The sequence below is a fragment of the Pongo pygmaeus genome, chromosome 20 (genome assembly GCF_028885625.2).
Source record: "Pongo pygmaeus isolate AG05252 chromosome 20, NHGRI_mPonPyg2-v2.0_pri, whole genome shotgun sequence".
NCBI lineage: Eukaryota > Metazoa > Chordata > Mammalia > Primates > Hominidae > Pongo > Pongo pygmaeus.
This window is the reverse complement of record NC_072393.2, coordinates 63,146,875-63,159,328: the sequence shown is the minus strand read 5'-3', so window position 1 is coordinate 63,159,328 and position 12,454 is coordinate 63,146,875. Positions and strand designations below refer to the sequence as shown.

General features: G+C 47.1%; 1 protein-coding gene across 3 annotated transcripts in view; it reads right to left on the bottom strand.

Moving 5' to 3' along the window:
- Positions 1-3,448: 3,448 nt before the first annotated feature.
- The window catches only part of ZNF71 (zinc finger protein 71), a 34,407-nt gene continuing 25,401 nt past the window's right edge, over positions 3,449-12,454 (bottom strand). For all 3 annotated transcript variants that reach the window (XM_054464655.2, XM_054464657.2, XM_063658527.1), the window contains one exon: positions 3,449-5,610. In XM_054464655.2, the coding sequence (XP_054320630.1) occupies positions 4,121-5,610 (1,490 nt within the window). In that variant the 3' untranslated portion in view covers positions 3,449-4,120. The remainder of the gene's footprint in view (positions 5,611-12,454) is intronic.

Below are 12,454 nucleotides of genomic sequence, written 5' to 3'. Positions count from 1 at the left end.
ATTTAGATCATATATATCCCATATAGATATATCATATATATGCTATTACATATATTATATATTTATTATATATACATTATATATCCCATATAGATTTTTTTTTTTTGAGACAGAGTCTCACTCCGTTGGCCAGGCTGGAGTGCAGTGGCATGATCTCGGCTCACTGCAACCTCCACTTCCCGGGTTCAAATGATTCTCCTGTCTCAGTCTCCCAAGTAGCTGAGATTACAGACACATGCCACCATGCCCGGCTAATTTTGTATTTTTAGTAGAGACGGGATTTCACCATGTTGGCCACGCTGGTCTCAAACTCCTGACCTCAGGTGATCTGCCTGCCTTGGCCTATCAAAGTGCTGGAATTACAGGCATGAGCCACTTTGACTGACTTTTTTTTTTTTTTTTTTTTTTTTTAGAGAGAGAGAGAGAGTCTTCCCTTGTCACCCAGGCTGGAGTGCAATGGCACGATCATACCTCACTGCAACCTCTAATTCCTGGACTCGGGCAATACTCCCACCTCCGTCTCTTGAGTAGCTGGGACTACAGGCACACACCACCACACCTGACTAATTTTTCTAACGTTTTTGTAGAGATGAGGTCTTGCTATGTTGCCCAGGCTGGTCTCAAACTCCTGGTCTCAAGTAATCCTCCACCTTGGCCTCCCTAAGTGCTGGCATTACAGGTGTGGGCCACCATGCCCTACCCTATATATATCTTATACATATCCTTTTATATACCTCATATTTCTTGTTATACATATGGCATATGTATACTTTTATATGTAAATAGATTTAATTTAAATAACCAGCTCTTGCTACTGTGGGAGCTGGCAAGTCCCAAATCCATAAGGCAGGCTGGTAGGCTGGAAACTCAGGCCGGAGTTGGCACTGTAATCCTGAGTCAGAGTTTCTTCCTCTCCAAGAAACTGGTTTTGCTCTTAAGGCCTTCAACTGATTAGATGAGGCCCACCCACATTGCAGATAATAATCGTTTACTTAAAGTCAGCTGATGTGGGTGGCATCCACATCTATAAAGTGTCTTCTCAGCACCACCAGGACTCACTGCGATGGGCCTGCTGGGCACTGGAGCCCAGCCAGGCCAACACGTGAAACTGAGCATCAGGGACCTGAGGAAGCTCAGCGTGGGTGTCGGGCCAAGAAGGGAGAGGCCCCTGCGGTGGGAGTGGGCTGGGCCAGCGCTGGGACTGGACAAAAGCACAGTGTGGCTGAAGCAGAGTGAGGAGGGGGAGCGGGACGGGAGCTGGGAGAGGCTGCGTCACACGGGGGTTTGTGAGGAGTTTGGCATTTACTCCAAGTGAGTAAAGGGGTCATTCAGACCCCACCCGGCACCCACGACCTCTACTTCAAGGCCAGGCTTGGGTCAGGCCTGGGGACACAGGGACACAGAGCCCCATGAGGGTGAACCCAAAGGCCAGCACATAACCCCAAATAGTGCCTTGGACAGATTATGGGATAGAAGACTTGTTAAAAAGCAGGTTCCTGACCTGCTTGATCCCTGCCAAACCCACATTTTCACGGGGGTAAATTTAATTTGGCTTCAGTAAGTACCTGACTGAGGAACTAGGGGGTGGAGTGGTGCTGTGGACTGCAGTCCAGCTTCTGGAGTCAGACTGGGTTTGAATCCAGGAGCTGTGTGACCTTGGGCAGGTGCCTGAACCTCTGCGAGCCTGTCTCCCCATCTGTAGAGTGGGGGTGATGAGAGCACCCCCTCAGAGGTGGACAAGTGACTCCATCAATGTGGCCATTATTCCAGCCCCCTCAGGGTTCCTCTTGCGGAAACGTGGAGCCCTGAGTGAGGAGCTTGCCCAAGAGGCGGGAGACCAGGGATGTGAGACCCACCTGGTACCACAGTATCCCTCCAGAGGAGCCTCAATGCCCTCCACATCAGCTTGGGTTGCAGGGAAAAGAAACAGGAGGGACCTGAGAGGTGGCCTGGCTGGTTCTCTGGATGGGAGAGGGGGACAGTGGTGGTGCGGCCTCGATCCCTTCTCTGCTTCACACATTGGGGAGTCCAGGAAACCAAGGCCAGGAGTCAAGTCCTGAGAAATTCAATATGTCCATCTCTAGAATTAGTCCAGTGTAGGCAAGGAGCACAGACCTTGGAGCCCAGGCGGATCCCAGCTCACACCCTGGCCCCTCCACTTCCATGCTGTGTGCCCTCAGGAAGCTTACTTTGCCTCACTGAACCTCAGATTCCTTATCTATACGACATGCACATGAATCCCTACCTCAAGGATCTTGCGAGGGTTAAATGAGCCATTTCATCTCTCCAAAGGGCCTTAGAAGGTCTTCCCCCTCCATTTTGCCACTAAAGAGTAGTAAAATCTTGTGTATATATGAGCTAATATTTGTTGACTGTTGTAACACTCCATTCTCTGCAGTGCACAGATATTCTCATTTATTCCCATAACAGATGCAACTAAAGCAATGTCTGATCAAGACTCGCTGCTGGAAACCACCACAATCCCATGTGGGAAGCGAGCCTGAGGATGATACTAACTCACGAAGGGAGAGCCAGAGAATCACAGAGAACCAGAGCTATGGCTCCAATGATGACAGCCTGAATCAAACCCACCCTGAGGCCCACTTGACTGCCAGAATTTGAAAAACGGTCCACTTTGTTTATACATGCCAGAGTGGCTGTTTTTCTTATTTGCAGAATGTGCTTGCTGGTATAATTTTTTTTTCTGTATTATTTATTTGTGTACACCAGTGTCAGGGAGTGCGGAACAACTGCAAATGCCAGGACATTAGCAACCAGTATAGTATCAAATAACAAAATAAAAAGGATGGCCTAAAAGGCCCCAGAGAAAGTGCACTTTGGGGAACACTCTTATGTGTAAACAGAGCTTCAATCAGCCTTAGGAAACTCACTCGAAGTTACTGATATGGTCTGTTGGTGCCTCCCTGTATTCACATATTGGAAACTTGATCCCCAATGTAACAGTATGAAGAGGGAGGACCTTTGGGAGGTCATGAGGTCAGGGCCCTTGTGACTGGGATTAGCACCCTTATAAGGGGCCTGAGGAAGTCCGCCGTTTACAACCACGTGAAGACACATCAAGACACAAGCACTACCTATGAAGAACATACCCCGTCAGACAACAAATCTGCCAGAGCCTTGATCTGGGACTTCCCAGCGTCCAGAACCATGAGTGACAAATTTCTATTGTTTATAAATTACCCAGTCTAAGGTCTTTTGTTACAGCAGCAGGAAGGGACTTAAGACAGTTGCCTTCACATTTAGCTGCAAAAATCACTATAAAAATAGTCTGTGCTCAGATGTATATACTTATTGAATCCATGCATATTTCATTCTGAATATCAAACCTGCTGCTGTTTCTTTTCCCTCTTGCCCCTCCCACAATCACTGAAGCCGATTTTGACCAGACAACTGGCCAAAACAGAAGACTGTTTAAAATAACATAGTCTCCCTTAATTAAAAGTTTTATTTTTAAAAAATGTAACAGACCACTCTAAGAAACTTTGGCATTCAAAGCAGTAGTTACTGTTGTTTGCTAACTCTGAAAAAAAAATTTTCCCCTCACAAACAACCGGCAAACTCCTGCCACTTCCTAGCTTGGTGGCTGCCAGCGCGCACTGCAGGGAAATGGTGGGTGGAGGGATAGCAAGGCCCTCACACTCCCAACCCACCGAGAAAATGCCGATGGTGACAAGCTGCATCTGGATTCCAGGATGTATCTGACAAAGAGGGAGATGTCTCCTCCCTCCCCTCCACCAGCTCCACTTTCCCATTGAAGAAACAGAGATGTGGAGGCAGGCGTGACCTGTCCAAGCTCGTAGGACAGTTACTCAGAGGGCTAGTCTGGAACCCTGATGTCTGTTACCAGCGGCCATGGCTCAGCTACAGTGAACCTTGAAGTGTCCCCAGATACGTCAGACACCGAGGGGCTTGCTTTCTGATGCTCAGTAAGGAGGGGGCATGTGTGATCAGCCAGCGCCTCCACAACCCCACATTCCTGAGCTCCCCTGACCCCGAGTCCCCACCCCAGGGGAGAACTTCTCACAGCACTGCTGACAAAGCGCGCAGCCATCTGGCGTCCGGCCTGAGCACCGCCAGGGAGAGCCCTGCTCGGAGGCGCTCAGGTGTGAATCCGCAGGTGGCGCGTCAGGTTCGTGTTCCGGCTGAAGGTCTTCCCGCACTCGCCGCATCGGTAGGGCTTCTCGCCCGTGTGGATCCGCTGGTGCACCGTGAGGGAGGAGTTCTTGATGAAGGACTTCCCGCACTGGCCGCACCTGTACGGCTTCTCGCCGGTGTGGATCCGCTGGTGCTCGATGAGGTAGGCGCTCTGGCTGAAGGCCTTGCCGCACTCGCCGCACACGTAGGGCTTCTCCCCGGTGTGCACGATCTGGTGCACGATGAGGGACGAGCGCCCCGTGAAGTGCTTCTTGCAGATGTAGCACTCGTAGGGCTTCTCGCCGGTGTGGATGCGCTGGTGCTGCGTGAGCGAGGAGTTCTTGCTGAAGGCCTTGCCGCACTCGCTGCACTCGAACGGCTTCACGCCGATGTGGAAGCGCTGGTGCTGGATGAGGTAGGAGCTCTGGCTGAAGGCCTTGCCGCACTCGCCGCACACGTAGGGCTTCTCGCCGGTGTGGTTCCTCTGGTGCAGGGTGAGCGAGGAGCTCTTGTTGAAGGCCTTTCCGCACTCCTTGCAGGCGTACGGCTTCTCCCCGGTGTGCGTGCGCTGGTGCTCGGTCAGGTGCATGTTCTGGCTGAAGGCTCGCCCGCACTCGGGGCACACGTACGGTTTCTCCCCGGTGTGCGTGCGCTGGTGCACGATGAGGTGCATGTTCTGGCTGAAGGCCTTGCCGCAGTCCCCGCACGCGTAGGGCTTCTCCCCCGTGTGGATCCGCTCGTGCTGGGTGAGAGAGGAGGTCTTCCGGAAGGCCTTCCCACACACGTCGCACACATACGGCTTCTCGCCTGTGTGCGTGCGCTGGTGCACAGTCAGGTTCATGCGCTGGCTGAAGGCCTTGCCGCAGTCCCCGCAGGCATAGGGCTTCTCGCCCGTGTGCACCCGCTGGTGGATGGTGAGGGACGAGCGCTCGATGAAGTGCTTCCCACAGGTGTCGCACTCAAACGGCTTTTCTCCCGTGTGGATCCTTTGGTGCTTTATCAGGGACGAGCTTCGGCTAAAGGCCTTGCCACACTCGCTGCAGTCATAGGTTTTCTTCACCTCGCAGGGCATGGGGGGCTTACTGAGGTCTGAAGTGCTGGAGAAGTTCTTGCCACGCCTTATGGGTGGACAGGCCCCCTTTTCTGTGGGGTCGTCCAGCCGTGGTGGGACCAGGACACAGCTTTGGTTGGCAAATGCCTTCAGTTCATGACATCCGGGTACTGAGCCCCCCAAGAGTTTGTTCCCCTGGGGAATTCCCAATGGCTCCCACTCGGCACCTGCATCTCCCCACAGCCTCTCTGGCCAGCTGCCTGGTTCCCACACTCCTTCTGAGCCAGGACCCCTGGCACCATTCCTCGCGGGTCCCCCCGTGGCCACCCCAACAACGGAGGGCTTGTCTTCCGAAATGTCATTCTTTGGATCCAACTCTTTCATTTCAGGTCTAGTCTCCCAGTCTGAAAAAAACAAAAACAGAAGATGCAAATACTTGTAGTTAAAGATGCTGGGAGTGAGGAAGCTCCACAGCAGGAAGGAGCAAATGAAACCGACCCCAATGAGGCCCAAGGCACAGAGCGAGTTAGCAAAGAAGAACCTTGGATCAGAGAGGGAGGGAGGAGGGAGGCATGGAACTGAGGCCAATGTGGTTTATGAGGCAGAGTCAACACAGGAGGTGAGCAGGGAGAGCAAATGTCCCTTCAGAAGAGGGATGACAGGCACTCCTGGAGAGAAACTGCAGCAGTGAGCTGGGCTTTCAGAGAACGAAGGGCACGCTCTGAAAACCTGAGTAGAAACGATTGCAGCTGGCTACTGACTTGCAGGGCCTCCTCACTTCATCCTGCAGATCCACAACCAGTCATGCTCCTCAAGCAACAGTTTTTATCAGAAATAATAAGATGGCCAGGCACAGTGGCTCATGCCTGTAATCCCAACACTTTGGGAGGCCGAGGCAAGGATTGCTTGAGACCAGCCTGGGCAACATAGTGAGACCCCCCTGCCGCCTCTACTAAAATTTTTTTTTTTAAATTAGCCGGGTATGGTGGCACATGCCTATTGTCCCAGCTGCTTGAGAGGCTGAGGTGGGAGGATCACTTGAGCCCAGGAATTCGAGGTTGCAGTGAGCTATGATCACGTCACTGCACTCCAGCATGGGTGACAGGGTGAGACCCTGTCTCTTAAAAAATAAATAAATAGGAGGGAGGAGCCAAGATGGCCGAATAGGAACAGCTCCGGTCTACAGCTCCCAGCGCGAGCGACGCAGAAGACGGGTGATTTCTGCATTTCCATCTGAGGTACCGTGTTCATCTCACTAGGGAGTGCCAGACAGTGGGCGCAGGTCAGTGGGTGAGCGCACCGTGCGCCAGCCGAAGCAGGGGCGAGGCATTGCCTCACTCGGGAAGCGCAAGGGGTCAGGGAGTTCCCTTTCCAGGGGTGACAAACGGCACCTGGAAAATCGGGCCACTCCCACCCGAATACTGTGCTTTTCCGACGGGCTTAGGAAACGGTGCCCCAGGAGAGTATAGCCCGCACCTGGCTCAGAGGGTCCTACGCTCACGGAGTCTTGCTGATTGCTAGCACAGCAGTCTGAGATCAAACTGCAAGGCGGCAGCGAGGCTGGGGGAGGGGCGCCCGCCATTGCCCAGGCTCGCTTAGGTAAACAAAGCAGCCTGGAAGCTTGAACTGGGTGGAGCCCACCACAGCTCAAGGAGGCCTGCCTGCCTCTGTAGGCTCCACCTCTTGGGGCAGGGCACAGACAAACAAAAAGACAGCAGTAACCTCTGCAGACTTAAATGTCCCTGTCTGACAGCTTTGAGGAGAGCAGTGGTTCTCCCAGCACGCAGCTGGAGATCTGAGAACGGGCTGACTGCCTCCTCAAGTGGGTCCCTGACCCCTGACCCCCGAGCAGCCTAACTGGGAGGCACCCCCCAGCAGGGGCAGACTGACACCTCACACGGCCGGCCAGGTACTCCAACAGACCTGCAGCTGAGGGTCCTGTCTGTTAGAAGGAAAACTAGCAGAAAGGACATCCACACCAAAAACCCATCTGTACATCACCATCATCAAAGACCAAAAGTAGATAAAACCACAAAGATGGGGAAAAAACAGAGCAGAAAAACTGGAAACTCTAAAATGCAGAGCACCTCTCCTCCTCCAAAGGAACGCAGTTCCTCACCAGCAACGGAACAAAGCTGGACGGAGAATGACTTTGACGAGCTGAGAGAAGAAGGCTTCAGACGATCAAATTACTCCGAGCTACGGGAGGATATTCAAACCAAAGGCAAAGAAGTTGAAAACTTTGAAAAAAATTTAGAAGAATGTATAACTAGAATAACCAATACAGAGAAGTGCTTAAAGGAGCTGATGGAGCTGAAAACCAAGGCTCGAGAACTACGTGAAGAATGCAGAAGCCTCAGGAGCCGATGCGATCAAATGGAAGAAAGGGTATCAGCCCTGGAAGATGAAATGAATGAAATGAAGCGGGAAGGGAAGTTTAAAGAAAAAAGAATAAAAAGAAATGAGCAAAGCCTCCAAGAAATGTGGGACTATGTGAAAAGACCAAATCTACGTCTGATTGGTGTACCTGAAAGTGACGGGGAGAATGGAAACAAGTTGGAAAACATTCTGCAGGATATTATCCAGGAGAACTTCCCCAATCTAGCAAGGCAGGCCAACATTCAGATTCAGGAAATACAGAGAACGCCACAGAGATACTCCTCGAGAAGAGCAACTCCAAGACACATAATTGTCAGATTCACCAAAGTTGAAATGAAGGAAAAAATGTTAAGGGCAGCCAGAGAGAAAGGTCGGGTTACCATCAAAGGGAAGCCCATCAGACTAACAGCGGATCTCTCGGCAGAAACCCTACAAGCCAGAAGAGAGTGGGGGCCAATATTCAACATTCTTAAAGAAAAGAATTTTCAACCCAGAATTTCATATCCTGCCAAACTAAGCTTCATAAGTGAAGGAGAAATAAAATACTTTACAGACAAGCAAATGCTAAGAGATTTTGTCACCACCAGGCCTGCCCTAAAAGAGCTCCTGAAGGAAGCGCTAAACATGGAAAGGCACAACCGGTACCAGCCACTGCAAAATCATACGGAATTGTAAAGACCATCGAGACTAGGAAGGGACTGCATCAACTAACGAGCAAAATAACCAGCTAACGTCATAATGACAGGATCAGATTCACACATAACAATATTAACTTTAAATGTAAATGGACTAAATGCTCCAATTAAAAGACACAGACTGGCAAATTGGATAAAGACTCAAGACCCATCAGTGTGCTGTATTCAGGAAACCCATCTCACGTGCAGAGACACACATAGGCTCAAAATAAAAGGATGGAGGAAGATCTACCAAGCAAATGGAAAACAAAAAAAGGCAGGGGTTGCAATCCTAGTCTCTGATAAAACAGACTTTAAACCAACAAAGATCAAAAGAGACAAAGAAGGCCATTACATAATGGTAAAGGGATTAATTCAACAAGAAGAGCTAACTATCCTAAATATATATGCACCCAATACAGGAGCACCCAGATTCATAAAGCAAGTCCTGAGTGACCTACAAAGAGACTTAGACTCCCAAACATTAATAATGGGAGACTTTAACACCCCACTGTCAACATTAGACAGATCAACGAGACAGAAAATCAACAAGGATACCCAGGAATTGAACTCAGCTCTGCACCAAGCAGACCTAATAGACATCTACAGAACTCTCCACCCCAAATCAACAGAATATACATTTTTTTCAGCACCACACCACACCTATTCCAAAATTGACCATATACTTGGAAGTAAAGCTCTCCTCAATAAATGTAAAAGAACAGAAATTATAACAAACTATCTCTCAGATCACAGTGCAATCAAGCTAGAACTCAGGATTAAGAATCTCACTCAAAACCGCTCAACTACATGGAAACTGAACAACCTGCTCCTGAATGACTACTGGGTACATAATGAAATGAAGGCAGAAATAAAGATGTTCTTTGAAACCAACGAGAACCAAGACACAACATACCAGAATCTCTGGGATGCATTCAAAGCAGTGTGTAGAGGGAAATTTATAGCACTAAATGCCCACAAGAGAAAGCAGGAAAGATCCAAAATTGACACCCTAACATCACAATTAAAAGAACTAGAAAAGCAAGAGCAAACACATTCAAAAGCTAGCAGAAGGCAAGAAATAACTAAAATCAGAGCAGAACTGAAGGAAATAGAGACACAAAAAACCCTTCAAAAAATAAATGAATCCAGGAGCTGGTTTTTTGAGAGGATCAACAAAATTGATAGACCACTAGCAAGATTAATAAAGAAAAAAAGAGAGAAGAATCAAATAGATGCAATAAAAAATGATAAAGGGGATATCACCACTGATCCCACAGAAATACAAACTACCATCAGAGAATATTACAAACACCTCTACGCAAATAAACTAGAAAATCTAGAAGAAATGGATAAATTCCTCAACACATACACCCTCCCAAGACTAAACCAGGAAGAAGTTGAATCTCTGAATAGACCAATAACAGGATCTGAAATTGTGGCAATAATCAATAGCTTACCAACCAAAAAAAGTCCAGGACCAGATGGGTTCACAGCCGAATTCTACCAGAGGTACAAGGAGGAGCTGGTACCATTCCTTCTGAAACTATTCCAATCAATAGAAAAAGAGGGAATCCTCCCTAACTCATTTTATGAGGCCAGCATCATCCTGATACCAAAGCCTGGCAGAGACACAACAAAAAAAGAGAATTTTAGACCAATATCCTTGATGAACATTGATGCAAAAATCCTCAATAAAATACTGGCAAACAGAATCCAGCAGCACATCAAAAAGCTTATCCACCATGATCAAGTGGGCTTCATCCCTGGGATGCAAGGCTGGTTCAATATACGCAAATCAATAAATGTAATCCAGCATATAAACAGAACCAAAGTCAAAAACCACATGATTATCTCAATAGATGCAGAAAAGGCCTTTGACAAAATTCAACAACCCTTCATGCTAAAAACTCTCAATAAATTAGGTATTGATGGGACGTATCTCAAAATAATAAGAGCTATTTATGACAAACCCACAGCCAATATCATACTGAATGGGCAAAAACTGGAAGCATTCCCTTTGAAAACTGGCACAAGACAGGGATGCCCTCTCTCACCACTTCTATTCAACATAGTGTTGGAAGTTCTGGCCAGGGCAATTAGGCAAGAGAAGGAAATCAAGGGTATTCAATTAGGAAAAGAGGAAGTCAAATTGTCCCTGTTTGCAGATGACATGATAGTATATCTAGAAAACCCCATTGTCTCAGCCCAAAATCTCCTTAAGCTGATAAGCAACTTCAGCAAAGTCTCAGGATACAAAATCAATGTACAAAAATCACAAGCATTCTTATACATCAATAACAGACAAACAGAGAGCCAAATCATGAGTGAACTCCCATTCACAATTGCTTCAAAGAGAATAAAATACCTAGGAATCCAACTTACAAGGGATGTGAAGGACCTCTTCAAGGAGAACTACAAACCACTGCTCAAGGAAATAAAAGAGGATACAAACAAATGGAAGAACATTCCATGCTCATGGGTAGGAAGAATCAATATCATGAAAATGGCCATCCTTCCCAAGGTAATTTACAGATTCAATGCCATCCCCATCAAGTTACCAATGACTTTCTTCACAGAATTGGAAAAAACTACTTTAAAGTTCATATGGAACCAAAAAAGAGCCCGCATCGCCAAGTCAATCCTAAGCCAAAAGAACAAAGCTGGAGGCATCACGCTACCTGACTTCAAACTATACTACAAGGCTACAGTAACCAAAACAGCATGGTACTGGTACCAAAACAGAGATATAGATCAATGGAACAGAACAGAGCCCTCAGAAATAACGCCACATATCTACAACTATCTGATCTTTGACAAACCTGAGAAAAACAAGCAATGGGGAAAGGATTCCCTATTTAATAAATGGTGCTGGGAAAACTGGCTAGCAATATGTAGAAAGCTGAAACTGGATCCCTTCCTTACACCTTATACAAAAATTAATTCAAGATGGATTAAAGACTTAAATGTTAGACCTAAAACCATAAAAACCCTAGAAGAAAACCTAGGCAATACCATTCAGGACATAGGCATGGGCAAGGACTTCATGTCTAAAACTCCAAAAGCAATGGCAACAAAAGCCAAAATTGACAAATGGGATCTAATTAAACTAAAGAGCTTCTGCACAGCAAAGGAAACTACCATCAGAGTGAACAGGCAACCTACAAAATGGGAGAAAATTTTCGCAACCTACTCATCTGACAAAGGGCTAGTATCCAGAATCTACAATGAACTCCAACAAATTTACAAGAAAAAAACAAACAACCCCATCAAAAAGTGGGCAAAGGACATGAACAGACACTTCTCAAAAGAAGACATTTATGCAGCCAAAAAACACATGAAAAAATGCTCACCATCACTGGCCATCAGAGAAATGCAAATCAAAACCACAATGAGATACCATCTCACACCAGTTAGAATGGCAATCATTAAAAAGTCAGGAAACAACAGGTGCTGGAGAGGATGTGGAGAAATAGGAACACTTTTACACTGTTGGTGGGACTGTAAACTAGTTCAACCCTTGTGGAAGTCAGTGTGGCGATTCCTCAGGGATCTAGAACTAGAAATTCCATTTGACCCAGCCATCCCATTACTGGGTATATACCCAAAGGACTATAAATCATGCTGCTATAAAGACACATGCACACGTATGTTTATTGCGGCATTATTCACAATAGCAAAGACTTGGAAGCAACCCAAATGTCCAACAATGATAGACTGGATTAAGAAAATGTGGCACATATACACCATGGAATACTATGCAGCCATAAAAAATGATGAGTTCACGTCCTTTGTAGGGACATGGATGAAATTGGAAATCATCATTCTCAGTAAACTATCGCAAGAACAAAAAACCAAACACCGCATATTCTCACTCATAGGTGGGAATTGAACAATGAGAACACATGGACACAGGAAGGGGAACATCACACTTCGGGGACTGTTGTGGGGTGGGGGGAGGGGGGAGGGATAGCATTGGGAGATATACCTAATGCTAGATGACGAGTTGGTGGGTGCAGCGCACCAGCATGGCACATGTATACATATGTAACTTACCTGCACGTTGTGCACATGTACCATAGAGCCTAAAGTATAATAATAATAATAATAATAATAATAATAATAATAAAAAAATTGGAAAAAAAAAAAAAAAATAAATAAATAAATAAATAAATAAATATTGAAAAAAAAGAAT